This window comes from Symsagittifera roscoffensis, chromosome 1 (genome assembly GCF_963678635.1).
Source record: "Symsagittifera roscoffensis chromosome 1, txSymRosc1.1, whole genome shotgun sequence".
In the NCBI taxonomy this organism is placed as follows: Eukaryota; Metazoa; Xenacoelomorpha; order Acoela; family Convolutidae; genus Symsagittifera; species Symsagittifera roscoffensis.
The window spans coordinates 30,098,912-30,116,951 of NC_087062.1; the positions used below are offsets into that span (position 1 = coordinate 30,098,912).

The 18,040-nt window shown below is 37.9% G+C and overlaps 2 protein-coding genes across 6 annotated transcripts in view; both read right to left on the minus strand.

Annotated features, from left to right (window-relative positions):
* The window catches only part of LOC134842445 (guanine nucleotide exchange factor VAV3-like), a 593,770-nt gene that overhangs the window by 498,776 nt on the left and 76,954 nt on the right, over nucleotides 1–18,040 (minus strand). The gene's annotated exons all lie outside the window — the stretch shown is intronic.
* On the minus strand, nucleotides 10,789–12,297 carry LOC134856686 (uncharacterized). The gene has a single exon (XM_063872958.1). The coding sequence runs from the start codon at nucleotides 12,295–12,297 to the stop codon at nucleotides 10,789–10,791; it is 1,509 nt and encodes a 502-aa protein (XP_063729028.1).

Consider the following 18,040-nt stretch of genomic DNA (forward strand, 5'->3'; position numbering starts at 1 on the left):
CGTAGTTTCTGGAATTGATAAACTGTCCTCCTTCAGATTGATCCGTGCTGAACTGTATAATACCCTGTTATACAGCTCCAACGAAACCAAACTTACAAAAATTTTTCAACCATTGGAGACGCCGCTACATTACTTTCGAGGAGCTTGAGGAAAAGTTAACAACACAATTAGCCATCTAAAGTGAAATCGATTATGTTAAGCTTGGTTGTTTCAAGGCGTTAACCACTTGTTTCATCGATCTGCTCGATAAACTGTCGCAGACGGCCAGGCCGCGTTTTCTCTTTAACAAAGACAAGACTGCCTCAAAATTGCTTCTACGCTACGAAAACGAAGGTTCGACCTACTATTCAAAATTCGGAAATACCAAAAAATAATTAACGCAGCCCACTCAGAGAGCAAGGCACATCTGCAACAGCTTGCGTACCAATAATGAGCTCAAATACTAATGAAAAATTTGGCCAACAGTGATATCAGAACTAGGCTGCGGACTTTTCCTTTTTCGCGTCTACTAATGGTTTGAGTACTTTCGACTTGAACGCTTCTCAGCGCTACACTTTTTCACCTCCACTGGGAACTTATAGAGCAAGAGATCAGCCGATCAACGGTGTTAGCACGACTTCAGCACTGATTTCAGAAAGTCTCGCTAACAGCACACCTGAATGCTTGCAAATTTCCCGCCCTAAACAATTCAATTTCTCGCTTCCAGTGTTTTCCATTGAGAATATCGTTTGAAATAACAACTCAAGGGACGAAACCCAAACGTCAACTGGCAAAAACCGATATGGTCTTCTAACAACTTCAATCGCGAATATTCCTGTTACTACATCTCAACTGTACGGTGACAATCATTCAACTATCACCAAGGTCTAACTTGCAATCAGACGATCCACAACGCAACAGCCTTTCAGCAAAGTCAGCAACTACGTTACCATTCATCCCACTACTGGCAGCAACTACAGTTTGAAAAGATTCAAGAAACTGGACTTAAAACTGCAAAAGTTTGACGTCAATGCACTGGATTAGAAAAACTGGTACGAACTCCTGCAGAGTGCAATCAACAACAACCCACGTCTAAACACTGTTAAGAAAAATATTTATTTACAGTCATTATGTATTGATAATTCTAGCCCTTAGAAGATAGCTATGCGTTCTCAGCGCTCATCAGGGAATTAAAAAAAACTTTACAAATTGATACTAAGAGAACCGCAGTGCTTTATCAACTATCAAATCGGCTGTTTTTTTTATGGAAACCAATTCACGACTTTGAATTTAGGGCTACACAACTTACCTGCACTTTAGTAATATACCCAACATGTTTCCCGAAGCTCCCAGTGAGAATACGTATGAAGTGAGAAGAACACGGCATGCAACACGATCTCAAATACGCTATACTCATACACTTCGAGCAGTACCTGAAATTTACTCGTGAGCGTGCAAAAACCTGGACACAGAACCATCAATTGCTACAAAAAAGAATACGAAAAAAGACAAACGACAAAAAAATGACCGCCGACCTACCAAATTTTGTCAGTTCCAGGCAAAACTACACAAATTCCTCAGTTATATTAACAAAAACAACAACTTAAAAATTCCAAAACAAAATCAGTTGCATTTTATTGGCAAATGACCGGAATTTTCGAAACTTGCCGTAGATCAACGGGCAGAGGTTATGAAACAACAAGAATTGTGCTTCAACTGCTTAGAGCTTAGAGCCACGCATATTTGGTGATTTCACATCAGCCAAACGCTTTAACATCAACAGCTGCGGAAGGAAACAGCATTTAGCTCTACGCATCGATGAAAAGCCGTTTCATACGCATAATCAAGAAGTGAACAACATGCAGCTTGGCACTACAGTAACTAAGACATCGAAACAAGCTAGAGATTTTACCGAAAATGAGAGCAATATCAAAAATCATTTGCAGTTTATGACGGTAAAAATCTTTCAAAAATTTTGTCAAACTGGACTACTACCCCATAATTGGCAACTGCAGCAGTTGCTCATACATCCTCAACAAATCAGCTAAAAAATTCAGTGTAGGCTGAGCCAACAACTACGAGGCGCTTACACTAAAGACAAATTGTCTGTCCCTCAGGTCTGGTTAGGTATCGAGGTGCTTACGCTAAAGTCAAAAAGTCTTCCTCTCTGGTCTCGCTAGGCATTGAACCACATAACGCTATAAGGCTTCATTTACTCTACTTTCAAGCTACTCAGTTGAAGCATTGAGTTCTGACGCCAACAACGGAAACAGACTTAACAGGACGAGCTTATTCTACAGACATCTTCGGTATGTCAACTTTCCTGATCAAGGCAACAAAAAGAAAATTTTTACTTGAGGTAGATTCTTTCTAGAATACTGCGGAGCGCGATATCAAAAAAGTCTTGGAGGCACTTCATACGCTGTCAAATACCTACTAGGTTGGACAATAACTGGCCGGCTTCACCAAAAACCTGATATTTCAGACTCAAACTCGTAAAATATAAACTTTATTGTCCTAACCCAACCAGAAGACGCTTTTCTCGCTGAAACAGAGAAAAACCTCTGGAAAGTGGGAGGAACTGGCATCTACGAGACAATAAAGCTAGATTCTCTGATAAGAGCGAAAAAAACTATGTTTCATGAAACAACTCTTTGGTAACGACGGAGAATGATACAAAATAAATCTACTTTGGAAAAGTGAAGTCAAAATGCCCAAAACTATCCGGTAAAAAATATCTTTAAACAGGATCTTGAAATCAAGCAACTCCACCATATATTTTTCACTGAAAACCTGAGAAAACTACGTCAAGTATGTTTTTTTAATACACACAGCAGGATTTATATTGGCACATCACCCATGAGTAACCCAAACCGGCGGGGTAAATTATGCAAATAAATGAAGTTAATCTAATAAATGAAAAGTCATAGCTGGTAACCTTCCCCCAGCAGACAACGCTACGCGCGGACTTGAATCTTAAGAGGGCGTAACCAAGTTTTGATTGCAAATACCAGAACTTCTACTGAGCAATAAACCTTCCTGAAGATCAAAGAGAAAGCGGAATAAAGTAACGCTACAACAATTAGCCCCCAACTCAACTACTCAACTAATGAATCTTTCATTTTTTCAGACTAGTTTCGATTGGTTTCTGTCACCGCTTGCGTTATATATTTTTTATTCCATACATTGAAAAGAAACGGGAAATGTTCAGCTACTATAGACGAGCTGGGAAAAGTCAAGTTTCCTCTTTATCAATAGTTCTAAGGAGAAATCTTTGTTGTCACCTATAATCAACTACGAACGAAGCAACAATTTGACAAAAAATGCAAACTACAATGGTCCTTCATTTTCTCGAAATTGAAGTATTTTCAATCAACACTATGAAACTCACCTTTACTTATCCTAAATGCAAAGGAACCAATTGTACGCACAAGAATTGAGAGCGCTCATTCAATGCCCTCCATTTGCTCATATATCCTCAGCAAAACAGCTTAAAAAAATCAGCGTAAATTAAGCCAACAACTACGAGGCACCTACACTAAAAAATTGTCTTCCTCTCTGGTCTCGCTAGACATTGAACCACATAACGCTATTAAGGCTTCATTTACTCTAAAGTCAGTCTACTCAGTTGAAGCATCGAAATCTGAGGCCAATAACGGAAACATCTTAAAAAGAATTTGCTCATTCTACAGACATGTTCGGCATACCAGCTTTCCTCATCTAGGCGACAAAATGAAAACTTTTGCTTGACGTAGATTCTTTCTGGAATATTGCGGAACATGATTTCAAAAAAGTCCTAGAGGCACACCTTACGCTGTCAAATACCTAGTAGGTTGGACAATTACTGGTCGGCTTAACCAAAAATCTGACCCAACCAGAAGTGTCCTAACCCAACCAGAAGACGCTACTCTCACTGAAACAAAGAAAAAACTCTTTAAGGTGGAAGGAAGTGGCATCTACGAGACAACAAAGCTACACTCTCTGCTAAGACCAAAAACAACTAAGTTTCATGAAACAACTCATTGGGCACGACGGAGATTGAAACAAAATATATCTACTATGGAAAAGTGAAGTAGCAACTATCCGGTAGCAACATCTTCAAACAGGATCTTAAAACCAGGCAACTTCAGAATAAATTTCTCACTGAAAACCTTTAAAAATTAGTCAATTTTTAATACCCACTGTCGGAACTGTATCGGCACATCACCCGTGAGGCACCCAAACCGGCGTGGGAAGTTATGCAGAGTAACCAACGCTGATTTGTCTTTAAAAAGCGTCTCGTTTTACTCTTGCCTTGAAACTGAACCAGACCTACTGAACAACATGTTTGGCCTTTTGCTACGTTTCCTGGAAAAACCAGTGGCCGTATCGGCGAATATTGAAGGCATTCTTAAGCAAATAAGCATTAAATACGAGGATCAAATTGCGCTTTGGTTCTTTTGACCTACCAAAATGGTATCAAGCAAAACCAACACCCGCAACTTGTCTTTAATGCAAGTTACTCACAATTAATTGCGATGTTTGCGCTTCACCAAACAGCTGCTGATTACTGCCTAAGCAAGCCCAATTATGCTCAATTGCTTCATGAAAGCTGTTATTCATTCAGCCCGTTTTTTTTCGGCAAGAGGAACGAGTTCACCACACAACAAAAATTGTCCCTAAGACAGGGTGGATTCAATATAACAAAGTTCGTAAGTAACGCCCTTGACGTCATCTACTTTCTTGATTGAGGTGAAAATTGATCTGTGGATACAGCGCATCGGATCTTAGATTTCAAATGGGACACAACTGACAATACGATATTCGTGCAATCAACAACCAAAGCATCTCCTACTACAACTTCTAAATCCAAACAATATTCTGTACAATAACAGAATTTTTTGACCCAATGGAATTTTAGCGCCGTTTGTGATTAAAATCAAAAAATTTCCGCAAAATTTTGGGAAGTTTGGTATTTCCTGTGACGAACCTGTGGCCAGTGAAGTCTTTCTAATAATCGACAAATGAGTCAAGCAATACAAACAATGCTCGCATGTGAGGCTATTGCGCTTACTTGGACCACAATTGTCACCTAGTGAGACACAGCTTCATGTGTTCTGTGCTGTTCAACAAGACGCCATGGCTACGTTTATCTACTTCCGTACAGCGGGCAACTTCGGCATAAACGTTACTGTTTTGATTGGCACAACAAAGGTTGCGTCACTGAACCAAGAAAAGCATTCGGGAACTGGAATTACAAAGCGCTCTTATAGGCGCAATATTCTGCCAATTTGTTACTGATGAAATGCGAACGAAAACCAAGTCCACTCATTGTTTGACATATAGCTAAAAAAAAGTTTTGTCGTGGGTAGCATCACTCGCTGAATTGAAAAATCCAATCGCCAACAGGGTCGGTGGGATAACTACTTTAAGCAGAGCCAATAAATGAAACTTCGCCCAGCAGACAACGCTACGCGGGGAATTGAACTCAAAGACGGCGTAACCATGTTCTGATTGGATATACCTGAATTTTTACTGAGCAATAAGGCTACCTGATGATCAAAGAAAAAGCGAAACAAAATAACGCTACAACAATGAGAACCCCAACTACTCGACTGTTGGATTCTTTCCGTTTTTCAGACTAGTTTCGATGGGTTCCAGTCACCGCTTGCGTTATGATTTTTTAAATACATACATTTATAAGAAACGGCAAACGTTCAGCTACTATATAGGAGCTGGGAAAAATCATGTTTCTTCTTTATCAACAATCCGAAGAAGAAACCTTTGTTGTCACCTACAATCAACTACGAAACAAGCAACAATTTGACAAAAAGACAGAATACAATAGTTTTTCTATTTTCTCGACATTGAAGTATTTTCAATCAAGACTACGAAACTCACCTTTACCAATCTTAAATGCAAAGTAAAAGTAACCAATTGTACGCATAAGCATTGAGAGCGCTTATTGCCGTTCATAGCATCACGGCACTGAGTACGTTTGCAAATACTCGCAACAAAGCCTTGAAATCATTGGGATTCAAAAAACACCCCGCTCTCGGTGCAGCAGGTTCTAAGACAGAGGACTTATTCCACTCATGGCTGACTTGTCGCAAACTCGTTTCGATGACCCTTTCGATGATCCATTATCTTTCAAAAAATAAAGTGATTGTTAACAGAGGGCCATTCTACAAAAGAAACAACTATAAAAATAAATTTGTATCTTCACATGCCTTCAACGAAGCCACGCGAACTGAAACGCTACAAATACACAGTGTCGAATAGCGCATAAACCCTCTGTCTGACACTCAAATAGGCTGCTGTGGTAGCGTTTCGTTTCAATGATGGAACGGGCGTACTTACTAAGTCTCGGTTCTGATAGAATATCGAGAGATCTATCTGCTACTATCGTATCCGAGACTGAGGCAATCATTAACTCTCGTCCGCTAAGGTATGTCAGTAGTGACATTGACGAAGACCTTCCACTGACAACCAACCGCTTCCTAATGGGTGACCCATGGAGACCCATCAGCGCCATTCTTGTGGACTGCAGAAAGTGAAAGGCGGGAAGTTCACCTCCTCGTACGAGGAGGAGAAGCAGGAGCTAAAGGCTACCCTGAACTGGATAGAAGGCGATGCTACCGGTGAAAATGACAAGATCATGATCTGCACCGAATCGCAATTCCTGCAATCCCTGACAACCGCCCTCGAGAAAGACAGCAAAGGCATCAGACGACAATGAGACTCCATAAACAGCCTAATCGTAAGACAATGGATCCCCGGCCACGAGACGGCAGACAGACTAGCAAACGATGCTAGAAGCCTGAATTGCGAACACAGACGAATCACGTTCAAAACCGTAAAGGCTGTGATGAAAAGATCTATCACCGACAGCATATCAAAAAAAAACAAGAGGGCTAGAGCGGTCTACGCCAAGCACCCAGCAAAAGGGGATGAAGCCACCGTGACCCGCCGGAAAGACGCCGTTATGCTAGTAAGACTGAAATCAAGCCATAGTAAGCAGCTGGCAGCGTATAAGCATTTGATGGATCCAATGACCGATCCGAAATGCAAGAGGTGCGGTGAAGACAATGAAACACTTGTGTTCTGGTTATCCGAATTCCCCAGTACAATGGCAGCGAGACACGTTATGTTCGGCGGCCACAGAGTGGACCTGTCGATCATGACTGAAGATCCAAAGAGGATGATAGAGGTGGCGAAGCGATAGCTTTAGTAGACTACACTTTGGCTAGCACAGACAAAACAAAAAAAGGTAGCAGCTTTCCACAAAACATTTCTTAGTAAACTGTCTTGCAAGTGCTTGAAGCGAGCAAAAGATAGACTTGACAGCTTCTGGAGGAATCTACCGAAAAAAATGCATCCGAAAAACTTTCATACAAAGAACTAAATGAACTCAATCCAAGGAACCACTCGAAAAAGATGAATTCGTGTGAGTACTTGCTAATTTTACCAAAAGACAACTGGCCACTAGGGCGAATGCTAAAAGTTTCTACTGGCTCGGGTAAACTTAACACAGCACTAGCGCTCTTGCCCTCGTAACTCCAAAAAAGGATATTTAAGACTACTACTTTAGTTGATTTACAACAAAAAAAATGAGCTCAACCCCTTCCCCTTCGACTTCAAACTAAGACCTCCATCCGCTCCCACGAGGATATTCATGGCTAGAATGGTCTCATATGAAATTTCAAGTTAGGTTTATAGTTCGACCGCCTTGAACGAAATTGGGTATGCTCTGATTTTCAGTCCAACTTCACTTTTAGTTTTGATTAAACAGTTTGCGAATTCTTCAATAGTTCATAATCCTCTCTATTTTCAAAAAAGCCTAATTTTGATTAAAAAATTACCTTTCAGAACGTTTTAGATGATATAATTGCACAGAAACTGGCTATTTTTGTATAGTTACTACTATCGAAATATATTGTTTCTTGTTGTCAGTTCTAAGCTTCGTATCAAAGTCAAACCCGGCAAAAAACTTCAAAGTGTGAAATCCATAAAAAGTGTTATCCATTATATCGCTTTCGAATTATAGCCGTGTCATAAAATAGTTTTTATCCGGTATCCATAGTCATTAGGAATCATCACAGAAATCGTATATATGCATAATAAAAACAAGGATAGCCGGTTACTGTGCAAGTAGCAGAGAATTTTCCGACCATAGTTTGTAGAAAATTACGCATTAGAAAATTTTTTCAAAGTAGTGTAGTTTTTTTTGCTTGGCCTGATAAAAGGATCTGACGTAAAAGTATAAGTTGTAAGCCTGCAAGCTCACTTTACTCGCTCCAATTAAGACGAAAATACAAAACTCAAATTTGGGTAGTAGTATGAGGGGCCGCCAGGGATCCTTCGGGAGGGGGGGGGGGCAAAATCACCTAAAATAAGACGTGGGCGTCTAAGATCCGACACCTAAGGGGTCCAAAATTATCTTGTAGTCAGCCGGCATTTTGCTGGTGGATTACAAGATCCTCACTTGAGGATCCAAATTTTTGGGTAGCCTCCCCCCTGAGGATTTTACTAAGAGTCATATACCCATGTAGCAAAATTCTAGATCCCTGGCGGATAATTAAAGTAGGATCCTTAATTTTTTACATTCATTTTCTCAGTCTTTTTAAATTCAAGTTTCTTTTCCTTCTTTCATTCCTTCAGTATGCATGATATTTTGACGCCGTCATTGACCGCTAACATTTCCCTTTAGTTTTGCTGGAACATTTCGTTCCAGCTTCGAATTCTATTTTGGTGTTTGAAATTACTCTGCTTGGCTAAATCAAATTTCTCCCGTTGCGTTTGTTTATTGAATTTATAGCGGCGAGTAGAACTTAATTGGAAACAAAGACAAGTGGTATTTGCTCAAATTAGACCGGAAAAATTTTAGAAACAAATTGTCTATTACTGATTGTGGTAAGTATGCAAAATAAATTGAGCTTATTTTACAATTGAAATATAAATTTGGGTATGGTTTTTTTTTTGCAAATTAAGCTTTACAAATATTACAAGCAAAATATTAATCAGAGTGGGGTAATGCAAAAGTAAAAAGTTATTTTAGTTAAATAATCATTGTCTAATTGGGAGCGGTTTAAAACCCTTTAACTTTTCTTGGCAATTACTGGAGAGTTATTTGCACTCTCCGAACTGGTATTATCTAATTCACTGCTATTTCCGTCAGCCGCCATAGTATTGTCACGTTCTTCTTGAGCCTCGAACGCAATGTAAGATTGTTTGGGTAAGGTTTATCTACAGTTTTAGAACTGTCAGCCAAATCTTCACGCAATTCTTTCTTTGTGTATTTCCTTCTGTTATACAGTCCCGGGTCTGGCGGTGACCAGTCCGAGTCATCAATATTTATTTCCCTTTGAAATGGCTGTTTATTAAAGTTATCAAAAATGGTGTTCGAAGAAGAATAAGGTTTATTTTCTAAACTACCATCCCAGTCGTCGAGTAAAATTTGGTTATTAAATTCATCTTCGCGGGTCAAAAAGTGACCAAAAGGTAAACAGGTTACCAGGTCACCGAGGAGGAATCTCTTTGTGTCCAAAGCTGTTAACGCTAATTTATTTATGTTGACAGTTTGTAGCTCGTGTTTTTTTGATCTGATACTCGTGTTTTTAACTCGAAATTTTCTGTGGTTGAATAGGGCGTCCTTAAAGCGATCATGTGTCAGTTGTTTTTGTGCATACCAAGAGATTCCTTTCGCTGAGACTTTGTTGCTCCTATCTAAAACAAAAAAAAACAGAAATTGTGAAAGGTATTAAAGGTGCCAACCAATTTAATTATTTTTTCTGTCATTGGGTTTTTGGAATTTGGATAAATTTTACCACTTACTTTTGAGTTTAAGAGAATATAATTTCGGTTTGAGTGCTACAAATTCTCCAATCAAGTCTCCACCCATCTCGTCCTTGAACATTAGCACCTGTTTCTTGTAGGTTTCATTATACAGTGGTGATTGTTTGGGATAGTTCGAGAAGTCAAACAAGTGTCCCATTTCTTTTAGTTCCTCGTATATATCGTCACATTTTATCATATAAATAAAGCTATCAGTATCGGAGTATAATAGCTCGAGATTAAAGTTTGGCTTCATTTGCACGTAGAGGGTTTCGGACATGTATTTTTTTGCAATGTCTAATATTACTGCGCCAACGATCGTTGGCTTATCCCACCGGATTGAGCTCGGATTGAATGTTATTGTAGCAAGGAAGGATTTGGAATGACTTCAATGAGCTCTGGCACACCTTTTGCGGTAGCTCGATTTCGTTACGCACTATACTCATTTTTGTTCTGTTTCGTTTACTTTCCATCGTCTTGCCGAAAGATGAGTTTATTATGAGCTTATAAAAATTTTCCTCAAAATGTTCCTAGCCTTCTTTCTTTGCTCAGTGTTCATCTGTACAAAAGGCGCCATCCATTTACACTGTCGAAATTGCAGCACTCTATGAAGGTGAGTCACCTTCACACCTAATTGTATGTAAAGCTGAAGGGTCAGATAATGCAAAATAAATCCTGACTTTTTTGTAGAGACTGTATAAGCTTAGGCACTTTGGGTAGACTGGTGATACCTAATTTTCCCATCATTTCCACTTGATTGGTACTCAAGTCAGTTATCTGTACATTTTTTTGATGGCGCGGGAGGATAGTCTTTGAAGTAGTCATGGAGCTCGTCGGGGAACTCGATATCTACCTCCGCTAGGTAACCCCACTCACTATCCTCTTCCGTCAGTAGTAGTTTAGGTATATCCACCGAGTCGTCCGCCCATTTGAAATCGTTTAAGGGCAACGAGTAATTTTGCATGATACCTCCATAGAGATTATTTGCGTCGATGTTTACGATGAACGAATTTTCCGCATTTTTATCATGGTCGTCAAGATCTGGTTGTTGGCTTTCCAGTATTTTCGGTCATATACAGACCACATTCCACCACGAATCATCCCCTCTACAAAGTGAAGGTGGTCGCGCTCGGTTAGCAATCGAAGATCTGCTCGGCAGATTTTAAGGAACACATCCCCCGCCAAGTTACTTGCGGTATAATAGTGCGCGCAATCGACTCCATATGTTTCATAGCATACGGATCGAAAAGCTTCGAACACAGAAGCAAGTAACAGCACATCGATAGAGAGGTACAGGTCGTGATAGTCACCAATTGAATTACAGCCGAATTTAGTGAATACCATGATTGCATGGTTGAACTCTGATCGATCTACACTGACCTCACCGCCGGCTAGGCTATTCGTCCACAGTCTTCGGGCGGGTAATCGCGGTTCATTGAATTTCTTGAAGCTATCAATGTAGCTGTAGGGGTAGAACCCTTTTCGTTTCAAAAGATCGATTTTCTCTATTGAATGTCCTTTTGCTTTGAAGAAATTTTCCAATAGACTGAAATTATCAGGTGGCAAATTATTAACGAGTGTTGATAAGGAAGATTGCATGAACTTGTAGGAGTCGATAAATCTCAGATTCTCATACACATTTCTAATTTTTCCACTTTTATCGTAGAACGTTTTGATCCATACCGATATGGTTATTGAGATGAATTTTTCTTCGGTGCTCGGTATGACAGAGAAGACAGTGTGTGGGTTGCTTTTATTCAATGCTCGAATGATACAATGTAGGTCATAGTTTGCTAGATTGTGGGCAACTACAGGAATGAAATTAGTTGTCTTGCGGTTGATGTTGCATGTATTATGTGCCCACCCGAGAAACTTGTTGGTATAGTGACAGTGGTCTAATACCTTTTCCTCATCCCATGCAAAAGGCAATTCGCATATCCAGCACTCGGATGTATCTTCTTTTCTTGTTTCTCTTTGCCCCGTGAACGCGTAATGTCTTCTTTTTTCATTGTAAACTTCCTTTGCAAGCGTTTCCAAGCTCAGTAACAGATGTTCGATACTGTCAGGTCCCCTTTTCAACTCGAACTTGACCACCTCGGGGTTTCCAAATTCTACAGCTGCGAATGCATACCCGTAGTTCTGGTGTTTTTCGATAAGGTGAGTGTTCGATTTTTCGTTGTCAGGCTCTGGGCCAGCTACGGGTACAATTAATGACTCCAAGTCGAAGTATACTATACGTGGTACAAAAGATCGTGCACCAAAAATTTTAAACACATGTCGATCATTGTCGGGCCCGGGCATCGTGATTTCAATGCCATCTTGTCGATAGCAAATTTCTTGATGTCGACGTAGAATGTCGTTGGAAGTGCAAGTTTGGAAGCAAATTCGGCAGATTTCATTTCTGTCGCGTGGTGCTCTTTTGCGAATAAAGTTGACCAGCTTTGTCAGGTCGTTGATTAGCACATAGTGATATGCAGAACCGTCGGAAAGAAGCAGCAAGTCCATCACAAATGTACAATTTAGCTCTTTTGAAACCCGGATTGGTATCAGCTCTTCTGACTGGTACCTAAATAAGAGAAGGAAAAAAAAGTTAACTTTATTTGAAATTTAATAAACTTCTAGGTCATGGTTGATTTTTTTTTAATAGAAAAATTTTCTGGAAGAAATTTGAAATGTCAAATAAACTTACCGAAATACGTTGATTTGAACATTGTTCAATATTTCAATTCTTCTTATTTCCAGAATGCTCATTGGCATCTCAAAATCTCTTGAATCTTCACTATCTGTTTCATCTCTCGCTGTCTTGCATCTGGTTGCCTTTGTGGGGGTTCCTCCGCGTTCCCTTCATCTTGATTGTCGTTGACGGCAACGACGACAACATCCCTATCAGACTCTCCTTTTACTTCATCATCATCGCTGTCTTCGTCCTCGCTGTCTTCTTCTTTATACGTTGCACATTTGGTCTTCTTTCGGTATGCCTGAGAATATGCGTATAGAGGTGGACCATGTTTGAGGTGATAGGCTGCAATGAAGCAATACAGAAAGCATTTATCGTTCGTCTTTGTTTCTATATTTACAAGGTTGAAGTTCTGTTTTTTGAGACCAAGGGGTAGCGGCAAGTAGCTTCCTGCGCGCATTGGAGACAGTTTAGCGAAATTGATAGTAACTTTTGAAATTCTTTCAATTATCCACCCACTTCCATGAGAAGCGAAGCAGTTGATGGAGTTGAGCATATGTTCAATCATCTCAATGTACTGCCCCTGTTCCAGACCACCATAGTTGACACGTACCATCTCGGTGTTCAAGGAAAGTGTGATTTTCTCAACATTGGGTTCTTCTTCGTTTTCCACGGTAGGGTGTTTCATCAAGCTCACTTCAACTGAGAATTGCACCTTAATTGATCCGTTTTGCGAGTGCTCGAATATGAAGTCATCAATGACTTCTTTGTTTCGCATCATGAAATCGAGCAGGTCGATTTCATTCTCGTCGAAATTTAGTTGATATTTCTTCAAATTGCCATTGAAAGCGGTTTGACTCTCAGTCAAAATTGACCGAGTGCTTTGAGGTACTCGCCGCGTTGTTGATGAACCTTCGATTGCGATAGTCTCATTGCTACCACCACCACCACCACCACCACCACCACCGGTTGAAGTAGAGCCAGCATCCGAATCCCAGACTGGAAGTCCATGGCGGTTGTTCATGTGACTCTGATATTTTTGCAAGCTCATAAACACTGTTCTGCAAATTGCACAGTGCTTGTTTCCTGATCTACCGTGATCGATTTCAATGTGCTGAATAGTTTCAGCCACCGAACTGAACTCCTCAAGGCAGTCATCGCATTTGACTCTGACGGCTGCAATCGGCGCATGAAGGTTGTGGACTGTCTTCTTATGACGTCGTAGGTTTTTAGCAGAGCCCAGAACCGCATCACACAGATGACATGCGAGATTGGTTTTAGTTTTAGAAGAATTAGGCATTGTTTTGTTGATTTCCTTTCAAAAGTTTATGATTTGAGAAAAATTCAAACTGGTCTGATTAATCAGAAGAAAGTTTTTGAATAAAGAATTTTTGTTTCAATCAAGAACTGCTGAAATTCAGAAAGCAAAAGACAAAAGTGAATTTTTAGTTTGGGGTTAAAATCTTAATTGTTTTCCAACCACAAGCGTAGGTGAATTATAGTTGTTGATTAGCGGTTTTATTTTCCTTTTCGGTTATATTAGTCAGTCCTGTTAAGGAAATAATCATTACTGAGACCTGGTGGTTTGACTAATTCCTTTCAAGTATATAGAGTTAACTTCAAGTCTTGCTTAAACACCTATCCCCTAGTACACTTAGTTTGAAGTGACTAATATTTCTGTAGGCAGGTATATAAAAGGAATTACAGCTAACCACCACGGTAAAAGAAGGAATTGAAGGGGATTCTATTAGGGTTGCAGGGTTGCTTGGAATTGGCTGAGTACAGTTCTGAACCCCATAACTTTTGATCTGAATAAGATAGACAGTTCACCATGGGGATCTTTTCTGTTGTCCTGTGACAGGTTAAACCAGTAGCCTAGAAATTTTTTAATTGTAGTCAATAAACGAGATAAAAAAATTATAATTGCCAAGTACAAAAAATGGAAAAATTTGAAAAAAATGAAAAAAAACTAAAAATAAAAAATTTTCTGTTTCTAGCTTGAAATTGTTCAATTTTGCAGGCAATCGACCAGGAAAGAGTGTACACACGCTGGATTATGTTCAGATAGCCGATCAGAACAATTTTCAGAAAAGTTTCTGATCCCTATGGTAGGGCAACAAGGTGGTTGGCAAATTTTTGCTAAAAGCTATAATTTATAATTGAGACGAAAAAACTCTGCTGAAAATTAATGTAAATATTTGAAAAATTTTGAAAAAATTGAAAAAAAATTGAAATTAAAAAAAATTATTTTTTATTATTCTCTAATGTTTAATTATGGTTCCCACCGATCAGGAAAGGTTAACGACGCAATTAAACACTTTCTAAAATTCACTAGAAGCGATATTCGAAAAGGTGAAATTTTCACTTGGGTGTCTAGAACGTGAACCCTGATGAAATTCGAATGTTTTTTGTATCCATCAGCATCCCTGAACCATCGCGAAAAACGCATTATTTTTGCTTAAAAACAACTCCTTCACGGTGAATTTTCATTTTTTCGATTTTCGGAATTTTGAACTACATTAAAAATAAAATTTTTTAACTTAACAAAAGCGAACCAATTGATTTGCGTAGAAACATAGGTTCAGAGCGTCAAGTTTTCTAGTTCGGAATAAAAGATTTTGCTGATTTCTTTTTCAAAAAATTGTTATTCTTGAAATTTTCATGTTTTTCTAAAAATAGGATTTTGACTAACTCAAGGTTCTGAAACCAATAATTTTTGATCTGATAAAGATAGACGCTTGGTTAGGTGGACCGTTTCTGTTCTCCTATAATAGGGCAAGCTATAGGGATCATTAATTGTTCAACTAGATTATTGGTAGAGTAAGAAATGAGTTGTGAATATTTTTGGGATGAAAAAGAAAAATTAATTAAAATTTCAAAATTAACATTTATCTAAAATTCGTTTCCAATGGTTTGCTATCATTTTTTTTGTCGTACTGAGAAACAAAGGGTGTCCTACATTTAGTCGATTGTAACAAAACTTTCCTTATCTTTTTCAAAATTAAAAGATTTTAAAGGAACATTCCACCTGATACTCTATCTATCTCTTTCTCGATTTTTCTTATCGATTGAGTTTGATTGAAAACATTACACTCAAATTTAATTTACTCAATTGACACAGAAATCATAAAATATATACACATATATACAAACAGAAATCAAACTGATTTGATAAAAAGTGAAAGCAACACATCAAACCAAAACAAGCTCCATAATTTTAATAAATCAAAACATTTTTAAAAATAGCAATTAGTTTTTAAAAGTTTTCTTAAAACGGATTGAATACAATCTTACGTTTTTTGGGCACACAGCAAGCATTGATAGGCGGCCGGGTCTTCCCCCACCATATTTTGATAATAAAACCAAAAACTTTATAAATTAGTTTTTTTATCAAAATATGCTGGGGGAAGACCCGGCCGCCTATCAATGCTTGCTATGCGCCCAAAAAACGTAAAATTGTATTCAATCCGTTTTAAGAAAACTTTTGAAAACTGTTTGCTATTTTTAAAATTGTTTTGATTTATTAAAATTATGGAGCTTGTTTTGGTTTGATGTGTTGCTTTCACTTTTTATCAAATCAGTTTGATTTCTGTTTGTATATATATGTATATATTTTATGATTTCTGTGTCAATTGAGTAAATTAAATTTGAGTGCAATGTTTTCAATCAAACTCAATCGATAAGAAAAATCAAGAAAGAGATAGATAGAGTATCAGGTAGAATGTTCCATTAAAATCTTTTAATTTTGAAATAGATAAGGAAAGTTTTGTTACAATCTTCTAAATGTAGGACATCTTTTGTTTACCAGTACGACAAAAAAAATCATAGCAAACCATTGGAAACAAAAATTTAGGTTAATGTTAATTTTGAAATTTTGTTTAATTTTTCTTTTTCATCCCAAAAATATTCACAAGTCATTTCTTACTCCACCAATAATCTAGTTGAATAATTAATGATCCCTATAGCTTGCGCTATTATAGGAGAACAGAAACGATCCATCTAACCAAGCGTCTATCTTTATCAGATCAGAAATTATCGGTTTCAGAACCTTGAATTAGTCAAAATCCTATTTTTAGAAAAATATGAAAATTTCAAAAATAACAATTTTTTGAAAAAGAAATCAGCAAAATCTTTTATTCCGAACTGGAAAACTTGACGTTCTGAACCTATGGTTCTATGCAAATCAATTGGTTTGCTTTTGTTAAGTTAAAAAATTTTATTTTTAATGTAGTTCAAAGTTCCGAAAATCGAAAAAATGAAAATTCACCGTGAAGGATTTTTTTTTGAAGCAAAAATAATGCGTTTTTCGCGATGTTCGCCCGAAGAACGAATTATGGTTCAGCGATGCTGATGGATACAAAAAACATTCGAATTTCATCTCGGTTCACGTTCTAGACACCCAAGTGAAAATTTCACTTTTTCGAATATCGCTTCTAGTGAACTTTAGAAAGTGTTTAATTGCGTCGTTAACCTTTCCTGATCGGTGGGAACCATAATTAAACATTAGAGAAGAACAAAAAATATATATTTTTTTTAATTTCAATTTTTTTCGATTTTCTCAAATTTTTTCAAATATTTACATTATTTTTCGGCAGAGTTTTTTCGTCTCAATTATAAATTATAGCTTTTAGCAAAAATTTGCTATACCACCTTGTTGCCCTACCATAAGGAAACAGAAACTGTTCTGAAAATTGTTCTGATCGGCTATTTGAACATAATCCAGCGTGTGTACACTCTTTCCTGGTCGATTGCCTGCAAAATTGAACAATTTCAAGCTAGAAACAGAAAATTTTTTATTTTTAGTTTTTTTCATTTTTTTCAAATTTTTCCATTTTTTGTACTTGGCAATTATAACTTTTTTATCTCGTTTATTGACTACAATTAAAAAATTTCTAGGCTACTGGTTTAACCTGTCACAGGACAACAGAAAAGATCCCCATGGTGAACTGTCTATCTCATTCAGATCAAAAGTTATGGGGTTCAGAACTGTACTCAGCCAATTCCAAGCAACCCTGATAGAATCCCCTGCAATTCCTTCTTTTACCTAGGTGGTTAGCTGTAACTCCTTTTATATACCTGCCTACAGAAATATTAGTCACTTCAAACTAAGTGTACTAGGGGATAGGTGTTTAAGCAAGACTTGAAGTTAACTCTATATACTTGAAAGGAATTAGTCAAACCACCAGGTCTCAGTAATGATTATTTCCTTAACAGGACTGACTAATATAACCGAAAAGGAAAAAAAAACCGCTAATCAACAACCATAATTCACCTACGCTTGTGGTTGGAAAACAATTAAGATTTTAACCCCAAACTAAAAATTCACTTTTGTCTTTTGCTTTCTGAATTTCAGCAGTTCTTGATTGAAACAAAAATTCTTTATTCAAAAACTTTCTTCTGATTAATCAGACCAGTTTGAATTTTTCTCAAATCATAAACTTTCGAAAGGAAATCAACAAAACAATGCCTAATTCTTCTAAAGCTAAAACCAATCTCGCATGTCATCTGTGTGATGCGGTTCTGGGCTCTGCTAAAAACCTACGACGTCATAAGAAGACAGTCCACAACCTT

Bases quoted from the DNA above. Each gene is read 5' to 3' on its own strand.
- LOC134856686 (XM_063872958.1), bottom strand. From the start codon at position 12,297: ATGGACTTGCTGCTTCTTTCCGACGGTTCTGCATATCACTATGTGCTA.